Here is a 24,665-nt window from a genome sequence, read left to right as displayed (position 1 = left end):
TCAGCCAACCTGTGGTGGTAGCAAAACTGGGGAGACCTCTGAGAATGTACAGATTATACTACCTCTACCAATAAATAACAAGTCTTTGTCTCTCCTTCCCAGGGAGGGGAGAGGAGGGGAGAGAGAGGGAGGGAGGGAGGGAGAGAGAGAAAGAGAGAGAGAGAGAGAGAGAGAGAGGGAGGGAGAGAGAGAGGGAGAGAGAGAGAGAGAGAGGGAGAGGGAGAGGGAGAGAGAGAGAGGGAGGGAGAGAGAGGGAGAGAGAGAGAGAGAGAGAGAGAGAGAGAGAGAGAGAGAGAGAGAGAGAGAGAGAGAGAGAGAGAGGGAGAGGGAAAGACTGACTCCATAGAAACCTACCAGGCAGTAATGAAAGACCTGGCTATTTTCCAAGTCTTTGGGGCAGATTGAAGGTTGCATCTGGATGGAGTTTTGTGTTTTTTTAAATCTTTGGGATGCTTATGGTTTCTTGTATGTTTTGTTTCTTTCCATTTTACTTTTGAACCATAAGTGGCTTCAGGTGGCTGAACCATAAGTCAGGTGGCTTCTGAGCTATATAAATCATCACCATCTTCATCTTCATCATTTCTGTAAACACCACCAACTCCAGCTCTTCAAATCATCCTTACATCTTATTCCATTTTATATGGTCCATTATGATGTCTCTCGTGGCTTTCATTCTGGTCCTAACGCTGCTTCTCACTTTCTGTAGGGCTCCTCACATTCTACATTCAAAACTTATCTTTGAGGAAACTTGGGGAAAAGCAAATCACCCAAAGCTGCTTTTTCCAAAAGGCAACTTACTTGGTCCCCCCCCCCGACCCTTTAAAAACATTTCATCCAAGAAGCTCCTTCTGCAAATGTTTTCAAAGAAAAAGACCAAGTAAGTCCAGTTGCCTTTTGGAAAAAAAAAAAAGCTCACCTTTGGAACAAGCATGAGCTGGACAATTGAGAATCTTCACAGATGGGAAAGCAGATCGTTCACACTTTACTGTGGGGTAGATTAAATACACACACAGACCCTTTGATGTAGTGGTTAAAGCATCAGGCTAGAAACTGGGCAATCGTGAGTTGTAGCTCTGTTTTAGGCATGAAGCCAAGTCCGGTGACCTTGGGCCAGTCACTTTCTCTCAGCCCTAGGAAGTAGGCAATGGCGAATCACTTCTGAAAAACCTTGTCAAGAAAACTTCAGGGACTTTTCTAGGCAGTCTCTGAGAATTGTGTGAACAGAAGAAATATATGTATGATGTATGCAAGCATATTTCTGGACATGCACATAATTATGGAGAGTGCCAAATCATGCCCCAATCTGACTGGGGTAGGCCAATCTCGCGAACGGACTCAGAGGAAGTCATCTAGCATGCAAGATGTTCCTAAGGTGAAATTGGTTTTTATGCATCTTTCAAACTGATTTTTTTTTTTTTACATCCCTGGAAAACCCTAAACACGATTGGCCAGAATCTGCATACATTTCTCCTGGTGCAGAAAAAAACAAACAAACTTTTTTTTATTTTTTTGGCTGAGTAATTTGGATTGAAAAAGGTAACAAATCTGCATGAGACACTATCACAACCTTAAAAAGGAGAAGCAATTGCAAAGCAAAGAGGATAAGGCATGGCATGCAATCCAATCAGATCAAAGTGAAACACTGATATGAGATCACCAGGGCTTAGAGCTTCCAGGACAATGGGAAAACAGTCCAGAATGCAAAATAACAGGTCACACCGTGGTCTTGGAATAATACACAAAGTTGTACGCCCCACACCGCTTTGCGTTAAATGTGAGGCTGACCAATCACTGAATTTCTCATCTCCAATCTCTGCTTGAGCTCAGATACCAGAGCTGTGTCTGGTGCAAAGAGAGCTCCCTTTTTCCTTGCCTGCCTATTTACAAACTTAGGGCTCAGGGCTCCTGAAACTGTGGACAATTTCCAGGTGGGTTCCTGGATCTTGAAGAGAGGGGCTTGTGACGGGATCGGCACAGAGGGTGGTGGGGGCGGCAGAGACGGCATCTGGGAACTGTTGTTGCTATTCCCGTTCTGCAAGCTGATGGTGTCCTCCTTGACCTTAAATTTCTCTGCAGCGTTGCCAGAGGACTTCTTGAACATCAACCACTCCATCCTAATGGTCCGAGGTTGATAATTTGGCCTTCTTTTGATGATCCGTCGGGCCGGCATGACCCTGGGAGACCTTTTATTACGCCAGAACATGGCGGTGGAGATGAAAAGGATGATCATCACCATGATCCCGATCAGGCCCGCCAGGACCCCTACGGCCTTCATTGGGTTGTCTTTAGTCTGCATCAGAAAGGCAGCCATTGGTCCTGCGTGAAGAGTCTGCAAAAAAGTACAAAGGGAAGAGATGACATCCTCCAGACCAGGGTGGAGATTTCACTTTCTTTGGTCCTAAACATGTGACAACCAGAATGGACCAACAATCTGAACCAGGAGTGTCAAACTTGCGACCCGCAAGCCGGATGCCTCATGCGCAGGCCACGCCCACCCCAGCCCCGCGAAGGGAAGAATGTTGCAAAATGTCACGGGACGGCAATGTGACACAGCGAGTTTGACAGCTATGATCTAAACCATTTTGATTTTTGATATTTAAAAATCACAGAGCCTGGGTTCCAGCTTGAGCTGGAAAACCTAAAAATGAAATCCAGACAGTTTGTGAGGAAAGGAGAAATATTATTCCCCAAAGCCAAGAGGGGCAGCTGCAAAGACCAGGGGGACGGAGACAATTGTTTCACAGGGGAGCTTGTCCTGGGTGTGGAAGTGGTATAAAACTTTCCACAAGCCCAAAGAGAATCCTGACAGCATTAGGGTGGCAATTATATAATGAAGCAGTTCACCCAGGAATTCACCCAATTGTAGCACTCTGTTCTTTGCTATGCAATGCTGGTAGATGTTGTTAATTGCAAATGGAAATATTCCAGGAAAAGTCTTGAAAAAGGTGACCCCAGGACCGCTTATAGTACCCTGCCCATTAGCCCAAAGAAGCTGGAGCTTTGAGGGGAAGGAGAACGATATTCCACAAAAATGGTTCAATTGTATTTCCTTGGACTCTGTGTGGAATGCCATCACAAACCAGACTCAAACTGAGATAATTTCATATATAGAAGGTACTTATCCTCTCGAGAGTTTTTAATCTCCAGAAAACAATGTTTTTAGAGCAACAGTGAAGAGGATTTGCTAAGCATATTGCTGAATTTTCCATATCAATTATACTTTGAGGCTCTCAAATCAATTTTCAGTGGCTGAAATTGGGCGTGTTTTGCTTTCCTAGTAGTCTTTTACAGATCCTGACAAAAATAAAACAAAGCACCTTCACACTGAGATAGTCCATTTTAGTTGAAGGGACAGTTTTTTCCTATGGCAAACACCCAGCTCAAGTAATATGCACTATAGTCTCTCAAGATATTGTATTAAAGTCAAATGAATGAACAGTTTGCTTAACAATTTAACACAGAGAGTGTTGTGGTGCTCTCCAAATAATTTCCTGGATTTTGCTCTCAGGATGAAGCCTGGATAGTTTTCCTGTAGAGGGCAGCAGAGATCACCATCCTTAGGGAAAGGGTAGAAAGAAACTCATTCATGCAGATTGCAAATACTCTCCACTGACCTGTCTACAGGCCTAACATCTAGATGTTATCCTTGATTTGGTCTGAAAGCAAAATACTGGTAGTCCTCGACTTATGACCACAACTGAGCCCAAAATTTCTGTTGCTAAATGAGTCATTTGCCCCATTTTATGACTTTTCTTGTCTCGGTTGTTAAGTGAATCACTGCAATTGTTAAGTTAGTAACGTCTTTGTTGAGTGAATCTGGCTTCCCCATTGACTTAGCTTATCAGAAGTTTGCAAAAGTGACCTCAGGACACTACAACCGTCATAAATACGAATCAATTGCCAAGCGTCCAAATCAGTGGTGGGCTGCCCCCGGTTTGGACTGCTTCTATAGAACCGGTGGTAAAACTGGTGGGAGGCTCCGCCCACCGACCCCGACCGACATCATCAGGAAGCTTCTGCGCATGCACGGCCCCATTGCGAACGGGTAGTAAAGATAAGTAGAACCCACCCCTGGTCCAAATCTTGATCATGTGACCATATGGATGCCACAATGGTTGCAAATGTCAAAAATGGCCATAAGCAGGGGTGAAATTAAGTAGCGGAAATTTTGAGTAGTTCGGAGAACTGGCAAATACCACCTCTGGCTGGCCCCAGTGGGGTGGGAATGGGGATTTTTTTTTATTATTATTTATATGCCGCCCTTCTCCGGAGACTCAGAGCGGCTTACAATGCGCTAAGCAATTTTGCAGTATCTTTCCCCTGCCACGCCTACCAAGCCACGCCCACAGAACCGGTAGTAAAAAAATCTGAATTTCACCACTGGTCATAAGTCACTTTTTTCAGTGCTGCTGTAACTTCAAATGGTCACTAAATGAATTGTTGTAAATTGAGGATTACCTGTAAAATGGTTCAGTGCATAAACTCTGGGCATAAGGAGAGAGCACATTCACGAATGGGATAAAGCCTCGTCATTGAAATAAGGATATAAACAAGGGAAAAACAAATCCTTATCAGCAATAATGGAGACAAAGGGTGAAGGTTCCCAGCACCAAAAACACCCCAAATGGGAATAGCCGTAGCCCTTAAGACTTATATACCGCTTTACAGAGTCAGCCTATTTCCCCCAACAATCTGGGTCCTCATTTTACCAACCTCAGAAGGATGGTAGGCTGATTCAACCTTGAGCCAGTCAGGATCGAACTGCTAGCAGTGGGCAGAATTAGTCTGCAATGCTGAATTCCAACCACTGGGCAACCAGGGCCCATGCAAATAATGATTCCTCTCTTTTGATAACAATGCTGTCAAATTCCTCTGGCATAATAAACAAAGGTTCATGATATACTTTTCCTCCACTGAGACTTTGCTCAACCCATAAAAAAGGAAGTTTTTGATGTTATCGCTAAAACAGCAGAAAAAGATAAGGTGACGGACTCATCAGCTCAACCCATGGATTATAAACAACTAATGTTTGAGTAGAGGGCATGTTTTATTGCTCATTTATTAAATCCAATTTGCTATCTTGGAAAACTCTGTCAACAGCTCGGTTGCTGACATCAGACCAACCTTGTGTCAAGCTATGGATAATAAATAGAATGTATAAAAATGGAATTTAGCCCATGGAATGGAAGACAGGAGCATTCTTGTCATAAATATCTACAATTTTATACATTTTCTGCTAGGAGGAATGAGAAGGCCATTTTGTATAAACCAAGGACCAGAGAGACAGGTGAGCCCTTCCTACCAAAATCTCTTTAAAATGTTTTCTGTCATTCATCTTCGTTGCTTTGGTTGTTGGGAATGTCAGACTGCAGATATATGAGATAAATCTTCTCAGGTACCTTCACATTTGCTCTGTCAACGATTTTTGGAGAAAACTGACAGGTTTTTTTTACCCACCACAGAGAAACTGTGGCCTATTGATTCCATATAGGATGGAAACTTGTATATAACTTAAATGCATTTCAATAAATGCCCATAAATTACCTAGCCTTTTTGGTGCTCATTCAAAATTCTTGTCTGTATTGTAATTATCCTATTTTATCTACATTCATGTGTTGGTTATTTTATAAGATTAATAAGCTGCTTCTTCAATTAAAAACAACTATTAGAGATGCAAAAATGTAATACTAAATAAACGGAGAGAAAGGAAACAAACATAGCAAAGAGAACCACCGTTAAAAATCACTCACTGAATCAGATTATAGAAAAAATTCAGATAGAAAATAGGTTCATAACCCAAACTTTGCTCCTGGAGTATTTCCAGTTTTTACTCCAGAATTAGTGAGGAAAGAGAAGAGTTTAGTTGGACCCAAGAGAGGGAAGTTATAGTTCTGATGGCCACCATGTTTTTAAGAGTATTCAGCCGCCTTTCAAACTGCACTGGAAGCAGCTTGGATTTCCCCTGCAATATTTCAATGGCTGGCTTAGAGGAAATCAGTCTTTAAGTTACTTTGGGTTTACAATGTTTTAGGATTTTCAAGGCCGTGATGTAAATACTAATACGTAGAATGTGTAATTAGGTGTAAACATGTTCTAGTTCTAGATCTAGTTTTGTGAACCAACTAAAGTTAAACCTAAGCAAAGGCCTTCCTAGGTAGAGCAATCACTTGTCCAGGAATAGAGGTGATTCCAGGAGCCTCCCCAAAGAGAACCCTCAATTCAAGAGAGCCAATGGCCAAAGGAAGCTGGGTCACCTACTGTTACGTATGTAGATTTTGGGCGGGCAGTTTGAATTAATTGACCGTCAGCTGATTGGCTGACCACCACAGCTGCAAGGTATATAAAGGGAGCTGTTTCCCCTGGTCGGTTGCTGGGTTCTCACCCTACAATAAAGAGCTGTTGTCACTCACTGCCTGGCTTGCTGCGTCCTCATTCACCCAATGTAACATTGGCGACGAGGATGGGATATTGAGGCCAGAAGCCAAAGAAAGAGCTGAAGCCACAAGCCGACAAGAGAGCTGCAACCCGAATCCAGCCAGGCGAGCGAGCAGAGCACTGGGAGAATCTACCGAAGATGACTACTTACGTGCCACCAGAGCCTTTCAACCCCGTGGAAGAGAAGTGGGGATCCTACATGTCCCGCTTCGAGTGTTTCCTGGTGGCCAGCAACCTACAGGGGCTGCCCGACGTATGGAAGAAAGCCCTGTTCCTGAGCCATTGTGGAGCCAAGGTGTTCGATGTGGCCGAGGCCCTATCGGAACCGAACTCGGTCCACACCATCTCGTGGCAGATGCTTCAGACACTGCTGAAGGACCACTACGCCCCAACGGTTCGACTTCCGGCAACGGCTGCAGCATGAGGGAGAATCGATCAGTGAGTACGTCGCTGCCCTGTGCAAGGCCGCAAACCAGTGCGAGTACCGAGACCTCGATGAGATGCTGCTAGAGCAACTAATCTGCGGAATGAGAGATATTTGCTTGCAGAGGAGGTTGCTCGCAAAAACAAATCTCACGCTACACATCGCACTGGACAAGGCGAGGGCTCAAGAATCTTCATCCAAGGCAGCCGAGAGACTACAGGGGACGACGCAGAGCAGAACGGCACAGAAGTCAGCCCCGGTTCACCAGGAAACTGTGGGAACGGGGAGCGAGGGTGAGTCAGACAAAGAGGTCTGCAGGACCGAACAGTACCGGCAGGACTGGCGAGGTCAGCAAGATGCCTGTGTGAGTTGTGGGGGACCCCATCCGCACCAGACCTGCAAGTTCCGAGACGCCATTTGCCAGCAATGTGAGCGGAAGGGGCACATCGCTAGAGTCTGCAGAGCCAAGCAGAACCCCCATTACAAGCCGCGGAGCAATGCTAGCCAATCAGAGATGGCGCAGCAGACGAGAACCAATCCGAAGGGCAGCTACAGGAAAAGCACGAAATCTGAGGATCTCGAGGCCTGCACTATCCGAATCGGCCGGACCTGTACATCTCCCGGGGAGAAGACCTACATGACAGTCGACATTGAGGGGCAGGAGTGCGTAATGGAGATCGACACTGGATCCCCCATCACCATCATGTCCTGGGACAAGCTAAAGAAGGCCGGCCCCAGCATCCAGAGATGACAACTACGACACCAGCGGCTGGGACTGCGCGATTACCAGGGGAACCGCATCCCTGTGGAAGGAATTGGCGAGTTCCAGGTGGAGTACGGGGAATTCCAGGAGAAGCTTCCCCTCACCATGGTCAGCGGAAAGCTCCCAAGCCTCCTGGGCATGGACTGGTTCAGAGCCCTGGGCATGGGATTCACCGGAGTCCGCAACATGTGAAGCACCCTGAAGGATGATCTGATGCAGGAGTTCCAGGACGTGTTCGACGAGCAGCTTGGCAAGTATGTGGGGACCCCTATTTCGTTCAACCTCGACCCCAACATTGCCCCCATCAGGCTGAAACCAAGGAGGGTATCCTTCGCCCTGAAGCCCAAGATTGACGTGGAATTGGACAAATTGATTAAGCAGGGGGTGTTAGTGCCAGTCAATCATGCTCGGTGGGAGACCCCAATTGTGACCCCCATTAAGCCGGATGGGTCTGTGCGCATCTGCGCAGACTACAAGTGTACGATCAACAAGGCCTTGCAGCAGAGCGCCTATCCGGTTCCGATCGTACATCACCTTCTGCATTCTCTAGGGCCAGGCAAGATCTTTGCTAAACTCGATCTTGCGCAGGTGTACCAGCAGCTGCCGGTAAATGGCGCTACCGCAGAGGCACAAACTATAGTAACACATAGGGGTGCCTTCAAGTGTACCAGACTCGAATTCGGAGTCAGCATAGCTCTAGGACTATTCCAGAGCACCATGGAGCGACTGTTACAGGGGCTCCCTGGGGTGGTCCCGTATTTCGATGACGTGCTCGTCACCGCAGAAGACGAACAGCAGCTAGGGGAGAGGCTGAGACAAGTCCTAGGGAAGTTCAGGAGTGCAGGACTCAGGGTCAAACGCAACAAGTGCATGATTGCAGTCCCTTCCGTGGAGTTCTTGGGGTACCGGGTAGACAGAACCAGCATACACCCCACCGAAAGCAAGATTAGGACGATCCGAGAAGCTCCCACCCCCAAAGATAAGGCGGAACTACAAGCGTTCCTGGGACTATTGAACTTTTACGCAATTTTTCTAAGGGACAAGGCAACAGTAGCAGAGCCCCTGCACAGACTGTTGGCCAAAAAGTCCAAATGGGTTTGGGGGAAGGCTGAAGCTATAGCGTTTGCTGCTGTAAAGAAACTCCTGTCGGCTGAGAGTTTCCTAATTCAATACAATTCTACGCTTCCCTTAGTGCTAGTCTGTGACGCATCCCCTTTCGGCATGGGGGCCGTCCTTAGCCATAGACTACTGAATGGTCTAGAGGCACCCATCGCCTACTACTCCCGGACTCTTTCAAGAGCCGAACGGAACTACAGTCAACTTGACAAAGAGGCCCTGGCATCTGTCTCAGGAGTCAAGAAGTTCCATGAATACCTGTTCGGCAGAGACTTCGAACTCATCACAGACCATCGCCCCCTTCTGGGTCTCATCACAGGGGACCGACCCATCCCAGCAGCCCTATCTCCCAGGATGACACGCTGGGCAGCATACTCATATTGCCTGATACATTGACCAGGGGTGAGTATGGGCAATGCCGATGCCCTCAGCTGTTGCCCGTTACCAGACAGGATAGAGGACCCCACACCCGGAGTTCCAGTCCTGCTGATTGACGTCTTGGACTCGGGGCCCATCACTTCAGCAGAGGTAGCAAGAGCTTCAACCAGAGACCACGTGATTAGGAAAGTCACGAGTTGGGTCACGAGGGGGTGGCCAGAAAAGACTGAGGGCGGGGAATTCAAACATTTCACTAACAAAAAGGGCGAGCTGACAATGCAAGGGGGTTGTCTTTTGTGGGGCAATCGGGTTATTGTTCCCTTGTGCCTAAGGGAAAAAGTTTTAAAGCTATTGCATGAGGGGCACCCCGGGATTATAAGGATGAAGGGGTTAGCTAGAAGTTATGTATGGTGGCCCCTAGTGGATAAAGACATCACTGAGTGGGTGGGGAAGTGCCAACCCTGCCAAGAGTCTAGGCCAGACCCCCCCACAGCACCAGTCAGGGAATGGGAACAGCCCCAGGGTCCCTGGTCCAGGATCCACATAGACTTCACTGGCCCATTCCATGGGCAGGTATTTATGGTCGTAGTGGACACCTTCTCGAAGTGGTTGGAGATCAGACTCATGAAAACCACTACCACCAACGCCATCATTAGGGAGCTAAGGCAGTTGTTCGCCACCCATGGCCTACCGGACACCGTAGTCTCAGATAATGGGCCCCAGTTCACAGCCACGCAGTTTGAGGGGTACCTAGCAGAGTTGGGGATCAGACACGTCCTCTCCACCCCGTTTCATCCAGGTAGTAATGGATTGGCGGAGAGATTTGTGAGAATGGCTAAGGAAGCCATCTCACGCCTAGGCCCTGGGGACTGGCAGGAAAGGATAGATAAATTCTTAATGGCCCAACACGCCACACCATGCACCGCCACAGGCAGGAGCCAGGTGGAACTTCTGATGGGGAGGAAGCTCTGAGGAGTCCTAGACAGGCTACACCCCAGTTATTCCCCTGACAGCTTCAGAGGGGCAGAAAAAAGGCTGAGGGAGTTCACAATAGGGACGCCAGTATTCATTAGGAATTATGGGAACGGGCCCCTCTGGGAAACCGGGACAATCAGGAGGTAACAGGGCCCAAGTCGTATAGGATAGACATGGGAGATGGGAGGATTTGGCGCTGACACATTGACCAGCTATGGAAGCGTTGGGCCACCGACACAGAAGACGCATTCGACGAACCGCTCCCTAGCTACCAACAGGACTCTCGAACTAACTCAAACCCGAATCTAGCGGAGGACTTAGCTGTCGGCCCTGAGATCCAGCGCCGCCCCATCGCAGAAGATCGACCAGCCGCAGAAGTCGCCGCCCACAACGAATTCTCGGAGGTTCCATTGGCAGAGCAGGGAGAAACAGAGAGTTCTTCCAACCTGCTCGACACCACACCTCCGACTGAACTGTGCAGGTCAACTAGGGTGCGGACACGCCCTGGTCACCTGAGAGACTTTGTATGCTAATGTCTACCCCAAGTGACTTCTGGGAGGGGAGGAGTGTTATGTTTGTAGATTTGGGCGGGCAGTTTGAATTAACTGACCGCCAGCTGATTGGCTGACTACCATAGCTGCAAGGTATATAAGGGGAGGTGTTTCCCCTGGTCGGTTGCTGGGTTCTCACCCTACAATAAAGAGCTGTTGTCACTCACTGCCTGGCTTGCTGCGTCCTCATTCACCCAATTTAACACCTACCTACATAGGTTTCTTAGAAGATGTTTCTGTCCTGGCTGGATTAAATCTATTTATTAGTCTCAGAGTTTCTGCTCTCTTCCTGGAGAGAACTGATAAAGAATAGAGGTGTCTGTGCCCCCAGCTTCATGACCAAGATCTCAAACGTCTTTCAGAGTGTGGAATGGATTAGAACCCTGAAGTGATACTCCATGGATCAAAGCAACATCTTTTGGAATGATTTCAGAGAAGGCTATTAGCTGCCTTGTTCAATAAAGTAGAAAGTGTCAAGTGCCGGAGAAATCAGGAGATTCCGGCAGTTCAAATGAATATAAAGGTTTATTACAAGTTTAATGTCAGGGTTCCAAGGAACACCCCCAACGAAATAAAACTCCTAACTGCCATTTAAGCTCTCACAAAAATCTGACCTACTAATGGTCAACGGAAATGAGCGGGAGATAAGAAAAGCATTCAAGGTGGGCTGGACTCAGATCTCTTGTGGGCACAGAGGGACTCATGACTGATGATGCATTTGACCCCCTCCCTTCGGCTTAGCCTGGTTGTCCCCTATAGAAAGTTTCCATTGGACCATACCACAAGGTGTTACCCAACCACAGTTTAATACAATTAATAGACACTGCGGTTCTCTGTTGTTTTTCCGTCATCTCCCTTAATTGCCCACTTGTTTCATCAATTTTATCCTCTTACCTCTTCTCTGATGCCAAGTTTCAGAACAGCTGTGGTGCTAAATGATGGAGACCCTCGATCCTTCGCTTGGATGATCACTGACCAAATGCAATCTTTGTTCTTGGTGATGTTGTGAATGACGTCCAAGGATCGTATGTAAGATTTCAATTTAATTTCTCCAGAGCTTTGATCAATATCAAACACATCGGCCGGATCAGTCTGCATAATGGCGTAGTCTACAATGTTATTGGGCTCTTCTGCATCTTGATCTATTGCCTGTTATGGTGGGTTTTTTTTTTTTTTCAGATTGGTGAAAAATCATCATTTAATAAATGTTCATCTATTTTACAGAAGGCAAGAAAAAATCACTAAATGACCATTTATTGAATCCCCAACATGGCCCCTGGATTTCACACCCATTTTCAGATTATACAGTAGAACATAGTATAACATAGATTATGCAGTGGAATCAAATTGGTTCCTGGAAGTAAGCTTAACTATTAGAATTTTGAAATCACATTTTCTTTTCAAAATGTAGCTACTGTATTCCTGCCAATTTTTTCTCTCACAAAATTGGACGGTGATGACAATAGTGAAGAATCATTATGGTTAAATGGAACCATTCCTTCATTATAAATTTGAGGAGATGGTGGAGGGAGGAACCCAAAGCTTTAAAAAAATAATTATTTGATTTATATTTCATGATAAACCAATCCCACCAAATAAGGCCCACCAGATATATCTCAAAATTCTAAGAGAAAAAGAGAGATATAGACAGAGATAGAGATAGATAGATAGATAGATAGATGATAGATAGATAGATAGATAGACAGATAGATAGAAAGATAGATAGAAAGACACAGAGAGAGAGAGATCTCAGCTATTTCTTTCTTCACTGTTGAGTTGCAGAACTTTCTCAATGCTCTGCTCTGTCCTTTACTCCTTTTTAGAAAGGATCTTTTTAAAATCTTTCTGCACTCCTTTTTACAAATGGCCTTTTGTTTTTCTTTCCATCTGCATGCTTAGTATTTTCTGCTTTCATAAGTATTTTCCCATGTATTCACGTCTATACGAAAGTACGAACTATCCTTTTAAGTATTTTTAGTGACGCTTGACCTGGGCTCTCACCGATACGACTCATTGAAAAGAATGACTTCCATTCTCAACCACCTAATTCTGTAGCTTAAAAATTAATATTGCCCTTTGGAAATATGATAATATTTAGCTGAGCTGCGGAGCCCTTTGGATTCATTTCCAAAAAAGTGCCTTTGAAAGTCACTTCATTTTTCCCCCTCCAGATCATGGAGAAACGGTGATCCTGGGGAAAAAATGTAGCTGCAGAGAAGTGCTACGTCCATGTTGTTCTCCAAACCACCGGATTGTGGGGAGGAACCCAAAGCACCACACAGCCCCTGCCTACTATTTAGCTTTTAAGCTTATTATTATCGCAAACCATCACATCTCAGAAAGCAAAAATATTTTGACCCACCTCAACTTTTACTGGGGATCCAATAATCATGGTTTTTTCCTGAATGTTCTCACTGAACTCTGGAGAATGATCATTGACATCAAGGACAGTGATGAAGACTTCGGCCAAACTATGCTTTCCTTCTATATCTTCTGCCTTCACAAAAAAATGGTACTTAGAGTTGATTTCTGCATCTAGGACGGCCCATGGCTGAGTGTAGATAATCCCAGTAGATGGATGAATCAGAAAGCTGGGGAGGAAATGGGGCAGATTTATTCTGCTCAAATATACAGACAAAGGAGCATCCTATAGCTCAGAATCATACTGTCAACATTATTAGAGGTTAGAGATGATCTATTAACCGATTTAGTTGCATACCCCTTTAATCATTTTTCAGCATATTCAAAACAAATATGATTAAACATTTTTACAGAATCTCCTATTCTACAAAGTCTTCAGAACCACCACAATAAAGTTACTCTTTCAGATTTGAGACTCACTGAGGTTTTTTAGCAATTACAAAATTTATTTTTAAAACGGAAAAAGGCAGGATAGCCCAGTTGAAGAGCTGGGTTTACTGACTTGAGGAGAAAAATGTTGTGGTCTGCCAGCATCCTGTGGAGCTGGCAGCGGAGTCAGACAGTGAGGAAGCTGGGGAGGAACATGGCCCAGTCCTGGAGCCTGGGGAAGGCCCGGAAGAGGGCTCTGCGTCGGAGGCAGATATGGGGCCAGGGCCATGTGGGAGTGATGCGTGGACTCCGGAGCCTCCAGAGTCAGATAGCAACAAGGCAGAGGAACAGGAGGAGCCTATTCCTAGTGCACACATGTGCAGAGCTGCCAGAAGGCACAAACAGTTAAAACAAAAGGAATGACTCGGGAGTAAGGCCTGGAAATGATTGGCCCCTCCCATAAGGCTTAAAAGAGAAGCAAAGGCACATGGGCACTTTGCAGGAAAGCAACGTTATTAATTCTGTTTCCAGTTGGCATCTCTGTTTGATTCTGGAATCCGTGTGGCTTTGCCAAGTAGGTCTTTGGTAGAGTGTCAAGGGAGATAAAGGTTGGTGATTATCCTGAAGAACTTCTCCCGAAGGACTTTTTGCAACTAACTGGGACTCAGCTGTGAATGAATGTAATTCACAGCTGTTGCAATGAAAAAGGTTTTTGGGACTACTCATGTGTTTTAATGACTCAGGAAGCCTAGGTCACAACAAAAAACTTCATAACATGGTGGAATTGGGAGTTGGGAAGGACCACAGGGACAATCTAGTCCATAATCTACTCAAATTTGCTTATCAATTAGATAGTATGATCCTGGATTGAATAATTATTCCTATCCTATCCTATCCTATCCTATCCTATCCTATCCTATCCTATCCTATCCTATCCTATCCTATCCTATCCTATCCTATCCTATCCTTCTTTGTCTACTTATCTAATTGATCTTCTATATCTATGTAACTATATGTGTCTGCCTATCTATCTCTTTCTCTATCTGTCTGCCATTCATCCATCTATATCATCTATTTATCTATCTTTCTATCATCTATCTTTCTATCATCTATCTATCTATCTATCTATCTATCTATCTATCTAATCGATGGGATAGTTGATGGGAAGCAATACTGTCACAGAAACATCATGTACAGCAAGTATTCACACAACGAACACATCTTGAGTTGAATGTTAAGGAGTTTTTTTTCTTTCTTTCAATACTCCGAATGCAGACCTTTAGAACGGTAGCAAGAAATACCAAGAATTGCAGCACGAAGCATGCAGTTCATCAGATCTACAGATTACAGAATGAAAGGGTGAAGACTATTTCTTACTGATTGCTCTAGCTCTAGGATTGAACTAGCAGGTTTTGCATTTAATGTCTTTCAGACTCTCCTACGTATCTGCTCCACTCTGGAAATTGCAGTTCAGAAAAACTCCTTCAGCAGTTCACGCTTTCATTTCAAATAATAGATTTATAATAGACTTTCATATAGACATTTGATCTGAGCAGGAAAAGGGAACCAGAAATAGGTTGTTCCTTCTTTGTTCCTTGCCCAAATTAGAATAAGTTTGGAAAGAAATAGGAATGCAAATTATCCTGCTTGAATATGATGAGCAATTTTCTTTCCCTTTATTACTCCTCACATATGCATTGCTACATTTTCCCTTAAAATATTCTGTTTATATTAAAATTGTATATATTTATATGAGCGTATGCTTGCAAACAGGCGTATTGCAAACTTACAGATCTGCTCCTGTTCCGTAAATTGAGTATTTTAATTCACCCCAGAGGCCTGAATCTGGATCAATTGCCTGAGGAAGAAAATAAAATGATTATGATGGGAAGTTCATAAGATTCATATTATATAGTTCTGAAAATTGTTGCATACCTTACTGCAGAACAGATCATATCAAAGATTCAATATTGGTTTACATGTAAGTGTAAGGTATTGAAATGGCTATTTTTTCAGGGATGAGCAATTTTGGAGTAGAAACTTTTCTTTCTGCTATTTCTCCAACCCAAATCGTCACTATAATCTACCCTCGGGGAAAGAGGAGGAGTCTGCTTTTATGTATCTGCTTCTTTTTGCAAATTTTTGGAAGCTTACCATGCCTTCTAAAGTACAGGAGGCACTGGATCTGACTAATGTCTATGTCCATTGGTTTAGATGTGTTGATAAATATAACAAAGGAGGGCACTTTTGAAGAGAATGATGCCAAATAGCTACACTACCAAGTAGGTTAGAACACAGAACACAGAATGAAAGGGTAGGAAGGGAGCTCGGAGGTCTTCTAGTCCAACCCCCTGCTCAAGCAGGAGACTCTAGACCATTCCAGACAAATGGCTGCCCAGTCTTAAAAACCTCCAGTGATGCAGCACCTACAACTTCTGGAGGCAAGCTGGTCCACTGATTAATGGTTCTCACTGCAAGGAAATTTCTCTTTATTTCCAGGTTGGAACTCTCTTTAATAATCTTCCATCCATTATTTCTTGTCCTGTCTTCAAGAGAATAGGTGGACCTCTTGTTCTCCGTGACAGCCCCTCAAATATTGGAAGACTGCCGTCATGTCATCCCTCGTCCTTCTCTTTGTTCGTCTAGACATGCCCAGTTCCTTCGATTGTTCATAATATGGTTTGGCCTCCAGACCCCTCATCATCTTTATTGCTCTGCTCAGTGTGCTTTCTAGGGTCTTAACATCTACAGTACTGTGTATCGTGTATTAATAGGTTGACTATTAAGGAAGGTGTAAGGCTTTTAAAGAATGACGTGTACTTACAGTTACAGCAACTACATTGGAACCCCCGGGAGAATTCTCTGGGATCTTGGCGATGTAGTAATCAGATGAAAATTGGGGGATGTTATCATTCGTGTCCAAGAGATGGATCACAATATCGGCCGTTGAACTAAATTTCTCAGGTGTGTTCACTTCTACTGCAAGAAGCTAAGAAGTAAGAATTTTAAAACACATGAAAGGCTTTCCTTTCTAACAGATTAACATTGGTGTTCAAATGGTTATAGGGAAAAGCCATCGTTCATTGTCATGCATTATATGTGGCTTTGGATCATTTTCCTCCCTAAATAAATGGACCTGTATAATGTTTTTGACTCATATTGGGATCTCATTTATTCAGTTGTAGGACTTGTGAGCAAAACAGGCCACATTTTAGGCCAGATTTATACAGAAATATTGAAAATATCAAGCAGGTGTGCCAGCTTTTAAGCCCCATCGTGTATATCAGTGGTTCTCAACCTTCCTAATGCCGCAACCCTTTAATACAGTTCCTCATGTTGTGGTGACCCCCAACCAGGGGTGGGTTCTAAATTATTTTACTACCGGTTCTGTGGGCGTGGCTTATTTTGTGGGCATGGCTTGGAGGTCATGTGACTGGGTGGGCGTGGCTATGTGTATAGGGACTACTCAGAGGGCTGAAAAAAGTCATTTCTGACAGGTCCTCGCTGTCAGACTTCGATGCTATCTCAAAATAAATGAATTTCCAAACTTCCAATCTTTAAGGAAATCTTTTTTTTATTCGAGCACAGCAACCAGATCATGACTCGATGTGGACAAGACTGACCTTTTGCCCCCAATCCCTCCCTTTCCGATCCCCAATTATCTGCTTCTCATTGGCTATCTTCCAAGTCACTCTCCTGACTTCTTGTCTCGTCATTTCACAGGAATGTCCCCCCTCCCTTCATTTCCACGGTGACCGAGCTTCAAAGGGATTTAGTAGGCAAAAGTCCAGGGCTTATCTTGAAATTGCAATTGTACAATCTTCCTTTCTATGTCAGCGGTGAGACGCTGACACTCGCACTTTTGGCTGGTCCTCACACTTATGACCATCCTCACATTTATGCCCATGCAGCATTCTTAACAACCATGTCACTCATTTCACAACTTCTTCTTTTCACCATGGTGATAAGATAGGGCAAAAAAACGTAAAATGTGAGGACAGTCGTAAATTCGAGAACTGGTCAAAAGTGCGAGGACCTGTCAGAAATCACTATTTTCAGCCCTCTGAGTAGTCCATGTGCACAAAAGAACTACCCAGAGGGCTGAAAAAAGTGATTTCTGACAGGTCCTCTCACTTTTGACCGGTCTTCGCACTTATGACTGGTCATCATTTATGCCCATTGTAGCATTCTTAACAACCGTGTCACTCATTTCACAACTGCTTCTCTTCACCATGGTGACAAGATAGGGCAAAAACGTAAAATGTGAGGACAGTCGTAAGTTCGAGGACTGGTCAAAAGTGCGAGGACCAGTCAAAAATAACTTTTTCAGCCCTCTGAGTAGTCCATATGCATAAAAGGATACAGCAACAGAGAGGGATGAAGGAAGGGAAGGGAAATTAGAATAGGAGTGAGGGTAAGAGAGGGAGGAAGAGAGGAGGAGAAGGAGAAAGGAAGAGGAAGTAGGGAGGAGAAGAAGAGGGGGAGGAAGAGAAAGTAAGAAGGAAAGAAAAGAGAGAGGTGGTAGGTTTGAGGAGAAAGATTGCTGTACAATAAAAAAGATGAAAGGGAAGAAAGCCAACCCCAAACAAATATAAAGATATTAAAATAAAGAATGAATTGTTAAACTTTAAAGAATAAAAGAGAACAAATATGAATAAATAACAATAATTAGAAACACACATACAAACATACAATGTATTTTCTTTGAACAGAGTATTTGGCTGGTTCACAAATTTAAACAGTGTTTAGTCATTTCAATTAAATTTACAATTTCTATATTTCCTTTTTGCCATATTTATTCCTCATCTATTTTTGTAAAAAACCAATATTACCCTTCATCCTCATCTCTAATCTTAATCAAATTCAATTTTTCCCTTCTATTCTATATTATACCCCTTCCCATTGTCATCTATTTTTATATCCATCCTCACATTGGTTAATTATGTAATTATGTAATACAGTTGTTTAATACAAATTCACCATTTTAATATAAATCAATTAGTTATATAACTACCTTTTTTGTATATTAATCAATATGAACATGAATATTCCAATTATTTCCATGCAATCCAATTTCTTATAAATCAATTAATTATATTTACCAATAATAATAAACCAAATAATTTCCCCCATATATTCCTCCAAACCACAACTTAACCATTTCTGCTTTCAACACAATATACAATTAATAGTATCTCAATTATTACAATTCCCTAGTTAAATAGAGCTTTTTTTCTTTTGTGATTTAAAATCTTGAATCTCCTTTTTTGCCCTAAATTTCACATTGTTTGCAGTTTTGCACCTATCTTTTTTTGGTGAGGAAAAAGAAATCTCTCTCTGCCTCATTTTGTCATGCAGCAAAGACCCTGCTTTACTTTCAGTTTAGTTTTTTCAACATAGCTAGGGGGAAAAAAATCTGCTTGAGATTTTTTTGCAGCTAGCAACAGAGCCCTCCGCAAAACAGCTGAGAGCAAATCAGCTGAGAGTCGAGGCTGATCTAATCAACTTGTGCTAATTAACCTATCCTGAAGCTGAAAGGGGCTGTTTTTTCTATTTTTGCAGGCACCGGTCTAACTCATTTGTTTTCTTTTAACACTGATCAACTGTAGGGCGGCCCTTTGAAGCCCCGCGGCAAGAGTTTAAACAGTTTTTTTTTTCCCTCTAGCCATCAGCTGGGACTCAGGAGGCAGCAATAGATTGGGAGTGGGCGGGGTAAACGAACGGCCGGCGATCCAACAGAGCAGAGAGTGAGGGTGAGGGAAGGCGTGGGGGGGGGCGAGAGAGGGCTTTGGCGACCCTTGTGAAATGGCCGTTCGACCCCCAAAGGAGTCGTGACCCCCAGGTTGAGAACCGCTGGTGTATATGGTAAAAGAAACAGATAAAGTAATGTTTCCAAGAGTTGTTACAAACTCTTGTAGCTTGTAGGTGCACATGTGTAGTAGCATGTAAAGATGCATCAAAAGTCACCAAATGTTTGGCCAGCTTCTATTTGGGAAGTCTGCCCTCTCAGCTGATCAAATACATTCTTTTTAGAGAATGATCATAGCTCAGAGTTCTTTCCTCAGAGAAATCCAAATTAAAATGTCCTTGCAATAGTCCTTCCCTAAGAATCTGGCCATGAATTACCTTGGTATTCTCTGATGAAAACTTACACCATTTGAGAGATGTCCATATTTTGTGTGTAAAATTGAACATGTGGATCTGGTCAGTGAGCATTTCAGAATCTTTCAAGTGTTTAATTTTTATTTTTCCTGTTGTTCTTCTCCAAAAGGTTTGAAATTCTGAACTCAAGGGAGTCTCTACAGTGCTTTCCCAAAAGGCAATTGCATTCGGTTTTGTCCTTGAAAATGTTTCACTTCTTATCCAAGAAGCTTCAGAACTGAAGAAGATTCTTAGAGGAGAAGCGAAATGTTTTCAAGGAAGAAAAGTTGCCCTTTGGAAAAGCATCTTTGGGACGATCGTGACCTGGATGAGCTCAGAAGAGCATTCCCTCCTTTTAATTCAAGCTTGAATTGAAGAAAGTAAAAGTCATTGCAATACCTTGAAGGTTAACTCCTGGAACTTTTCATAATCGATGGCAGCAGAATTTTCCACTATTATTGTGACTTGGGCTTCATTTAGGACTGTCTGAGGGACAACGCGGAAAATTCCTCCGGGCCCAACAAGGTGGAGGTTAAATTTAGCATTTGCTCCCTGTGAAGAAAAGCCGTGAAAAGAATTTAGTTTCTTTTTATGGTGGTGTGAAAGAGCATTGCTCTACTTCTCATGCAGTATGTGTCCATAAACAAGCTCTTCTCTCTTTATACGTCATTCCTATGCGCAATGGCCACCTCGCCCAAATTTCTTTCCATCAGGATTCCTGCATGATCCCAGGAAATCATGCATCTATTTACAAGGACACAGTGGGATCCTTGCTGTTCTCTGAGCTTGGTGGTTTTCTTGCAGACATTTCATTACCAAACTAGGTAGCATCATCAGTGTTAGTAAGGAGTGGGTTTTGCAAAGAAAAAGACAACAGTGTCATTGGTGCTCTTTGAGCTTGGTGGTTTTCTTGCAGACATTTCATTACCAAACTAGGTAGCATCATCAGTGCTAAAGTAACACAGTCAAGTGCTAAATAACCTTTCCACACTCTGAAGCACCTTCTCAACCCTGAGCCCAAAGCACTGTATCACCTTGTTTTATAGGGTGCAGGACAGTGGTGAAATGTACAATTCGTTACTACCGGTTCTGTGGGGGTGGCTTGGTGGGGGGGGGGGGGTGTAACGTGACTGGATGGGCATGGCCAACTTTTTTTTTTAACTTTTAAAACCATTTTTTCTACAATCTCTTCAGCCAAAGAAGTTGTAAAAAAATGCTTTTAAAAGCCTCTGACGATCCTAGCTGAGTTGCCTGATTGTCAGAGGCTTTTTTTTCTTTTAAAAACATTTTTTTACAACCTTTTAGAGGTTATAAAAAATGCTTTTAAAAGCCTCTGACGATCAGGCAACTCAGCTAGGATCGTCAGAGGCTTTTAAAAGCATTTTTTTCTAAAATGCTTTTAAAAATGTTTTTAAAAATAATTTTAAAAAAGCCTCTGATGATTGCGCGGCTCAGCTGGGCATGGGGGGGGGGCAGGGATTTTTGCTACCAGTTCTCCAAACCACCCACCGCCATTGCTACTGGATCAGGTGATCCGGTCCGAACCGGGAGCATTTCACCCCTGGTGCAGGACGAGACTATCCTTGGCAAATCAACAAATAAACTAATCAGGACAAAATGCACCAAGAATAATGACGTTTTGCAGCCTCCGCTTCAGGATACAGTTCTATTTTCATTGGGCTGCTTTTTGTCACAGGAGCACCAGCTGCTTATTTATTAAATGTATTTATTTATTTATCCAATTTACCAGCCACTTCTTACCTCAGGGTGACTCTGAGCGCCTTACAATAAGTTGTGAGATTCCATCCCAAAAGTTATTATTTTTCACTTCAGGAGGGACACTAAGTTTTCTGTTATTTAGTTATCACATTTCTCTAGCTGTCCATCTCACGAGGATCACTGAGTGGCATGCAGTGAAATAATGGAGAATATAGATAGCCAGTTGGTGTAGTGGTTAAAGCAGAGATCTTCAAACTTGGCAGCTTTAAGACTTGTGGATTTCAACTCCCAGAATTCTCCAGCCAGCTGTCTGGAGAATTCTGGCAGTTGAAATCCACAAGTCTTAAAGCTGTAGTTTGAAGACCTCTGGGTTAAAGTATTGGGCTAGAAACTGTGAATTCCAATCCTCTTTTAGACATAGAAGATGGCTGGGGGACGTTGGGCCTGTCCCTCGCTCTCAGCCCATCACAGGGTTGTTATGTGAGAAAAATTAGGAGACATAAGTTGAATTATTTTGAGTGGCCCAAAATAAAGAGAGAATGCCATGTTTTCCTGAAAATACAACATATCCCGAAAATAAGGCCAAGCCTGATTTTTGGGGTGGGCGTAAATATATGCCCTCCACCGAAAATAAGCCCTAGTGAAAGGGTGGCTGTGGCCAGCACAGGAGGCAGCCCTTCCCTTCTCCGGTCACCTCTGGGCTTCTCGGACCCTTAATCAGATCAGCTGAGCCACTCAGTGCCACTCAGGCTGCCTCCTCCAGCAAACATGGTCGCTTTTGCAGCCAATGGCAGCTGCAAAAGAAGCCGGAGGCCAAGCGACGCACCCCACACGCCTCGCACCCTCCTTACCCAAAGGTGACAGTCACAGCAGGCAACTCTGTCCACAGAACAGCTGCCTCATGAGTGCTGCTCTGGCCGGAACCTCCAGCAAGTGTGGCCGCTTTTGCCATCGACTGCAGCTACTTCTGCAGCAAGAGGCTAAGCGATGCGCCCCATGTGCCTCGTGCTGGCCTTCTGAAGGGTACCGTAGCAGCAGCTATCCACAATTTTTAACCCTTATTTCGTCCCGACCCACATGGCCTAGTATGGTCGGGATGAAATAAAGGTTAAAAAATTGTGGATAGCTGCTGCTACAGTACCCTTCAGAAGGCCAGCGCGAGGCTCCTGCTGCAGAAGTGGCTGTGCCCAAGGAGCGCTTTTGGGAGAGAAGGCAAAGGGGAAGCGATTGCTTGCAAACTCCCACCCTGCTCCCGCTTCTCCACCGGGCGACCCCTGGCAGCCCCAGACACCCAAAGCCCGCGCCCGCCTGGCTCCCTTTTCCACAATGCCCAGCTCTTTATCGAGGGGGACAGCAGGTGGGGTGGGGGAGAAGTAAGGTGCATGGAGTGAGACAGGGCTCGCTCCTCTTGCCATCTCTTTGCCTCTTCTCTCCCCTACCCCTCGCTGGGCATGGCAGGGCTTTCTGCCCCTGCCCAAATTGGATGCAATTTGGGGGTGGCAGGTGGGGAGGGGTGGGGCCGGGGAGATGCGAGACGTGGGAAGCCCTGCAATGCCTGACAAGGGCGGGGGGGGGGAGAAGAGACGGAGAAGCCCCATCATGCTCTATGCATCTCACTTCTCCCCCGCCCCAACTGCCACCCCCCTCGACAAAGAGACGGCAGGGAAGGGGAGCAGCCAGGTTGCTGTGATGGTACCATTGGGGCGTGTGGAGCTGTCTTACCTGCCTTCGTCAACAGCTCCGTCACATGTCTCGCTGTTGTCTGCAGGTAAACACCTTGTAGGGTAAAAAGAACTCGCGAGTTTGAGAAGTTTGATTGAACTCGTGAGAAGTTTTTTTTAACCCTACAATGCGTTTGCCTGCAGACAATGATGAGACATGCGACGGCGCTGCAAGGCAGGTAAGACACACGGCCCCTGGCGAGGGGGGGGAGAAGAGACAGAGCAGGGCAGGAGTTTGCAGGTGAAGGGGATGGATGGATGGATGGATGGATGGATGGATGGATGGGAGGCAGCCGAATGCCAAGAACACCGGGGAGATTCCCACCTTTGGTTGCCCCAGTGAACAACTGAGGACCGAGCCATGAGGTGGCCACGCTCACCGCCTCCTGCAGCCCCAAAATAATAAGACACCCCCCAATAATAAGGCCAAGCCTTTATTTCGGGGTTCAAAAAAATATAAGACAGGGCCTTATTTTTAGGGAAACACGGTATAAAAAATAATACAGTCACATTGGCCCGTTTAATTATGAACTCCTTGTCCATAGACTAGATTTGATTTTCAATCATTGCAAACGTAGATTAAGTAAGCAAATCTGAAGTTTTCTTCTTGGGTTAGTTCAGGTTGACGCTACTCTTGAAGGTTTCTATGGCAACTCTTATCACTTTTTCTGGGGGGAAGCTGCCGAGCACTGGGAGGCCTTCAGTAAATTATTATGCAAATGAATCCCATCCCTCTGCTCAAAGGAAGCAGCGCTTACCCCAGCTGTGGTTATTTTTCAAAGTCACGATCTGGGATGGCTTACCTGCAGAAGGATTTGGACAAGGAAATGAAAGAAGGAACCAGGCAGCCTATACATTTCACCAGTTAATGGAGCAAATGAGTGATGCTGTCATCCAGAGTGGGCAACCTCGACCCAAAGGAAGGCCATAAGGCTTCCTGGACACCATCAAGTCCAGTATTTGTTTTCAAAACCTACCTAGAGAGACAGAAAGCTATAGAAAGCTCAAATCTCCTGCCCATGACCCAATGTGCATGACAACATCCTGATGGAATAGGGAGTCAACCTCTTCTCCAAAGCCCCTGAAGCAATGGGTGGAAACTAATCAAGGAGAGAACCAATCTATACCTAAGGAGGAATTTCCTGACCATGAGAACAATTAACCAGTGGAGCCACTGGCTTCCAGAGGTTGTGGGTCTCCATCACTGGAGGTTTTCACGAAGAGACTGGACAGCCACTGGTAGAGGGTTTCCTGCTGACTAGGTGGCTCAGTGGCTAAGACACTGAGCTTGTTGATCAGAAAGGTCGGACGTTTGGCGGTTCGAATCCCTAGTACAGGTCTCTTGTGTGAGCAGGGGGTTGGATTAGAAGACCTCCAGGGTCCCTTCCACCTCAGTGATTCTGTTATTCCACCTTGTAGCCTGTGACGTTGCCATGCAAACCTGCAAGGGGTGGAGCTTGTACAGTAATGTCCTCATGTGTATTTAGTAACCTGATTCTCATCCCATGGATGGTCACGTTTGGAAAGCAAACAATGGCCTTTAACAGTGGTTTATTTGTAGCGATATGTTTTTTTTTCCAAGTTGGATTTTTTTTTCAACATGTCTACAATTGCTAAAATGGTTTTGAGGATTTCAGATTCTGCATGCTTGA

The 24,665-nt window shown here is 44.6% G+C and overlaps 1 protein-coding gene across 1 annotated transcript in view; it reads right to left on the bottom strand.

Moving 5' to 3' along the window:
- Nucleotides 1–1,768: 1,768 nt before the first annotated feature.
- Nucleotides 1,769–24,665, bottom strand: part of CDHR1 (cadherin related family member 1) — a 50,653-nt gene continuing 27,756 nt past the window's right edge. The window contains 6 exon segments of the mRNA XM_070945962.1: nucleotides 1,769–2,329; nucleotides 11,537–11,791; nucleotides 13,005–13,233; nucleotides 15,223–15,290; nucleotides 16,257–16,421; nucleotides 19,973–20,125. Of these exon segments, the coding sequence (XP_070802063.1) occupies nucleotides 1,769–2,329; nucleotides 11,537–11,791; nucleotides 13,005–13,233; nucleotides 15,223–15,290; nucleotides 16,257–16,421; nucleotides 19,973–20,125 (1,431 nt within the window).

Source organism: Pituophis catenifer, unplaced genomic scaffold, assembly GCF_029215685.1.
Source record: "Pituophis catenifer annectens isolate HBS135680 unplaced genomic scaffold, rPitCat1.0.hap2 SCAF_6, whole genome shotgun sequence".
In the NCBI taxonomy this organism is placed as follows: domain Eukaryota; kingdom Metazoa; phylum Chordata; class Lepidosauria; order Squamata; family Colubridae; genus Pituophis; species Pituophis catenifer.
This window is presented reverse-complemented; position numbering and strand designations above follow the sequence as displayed.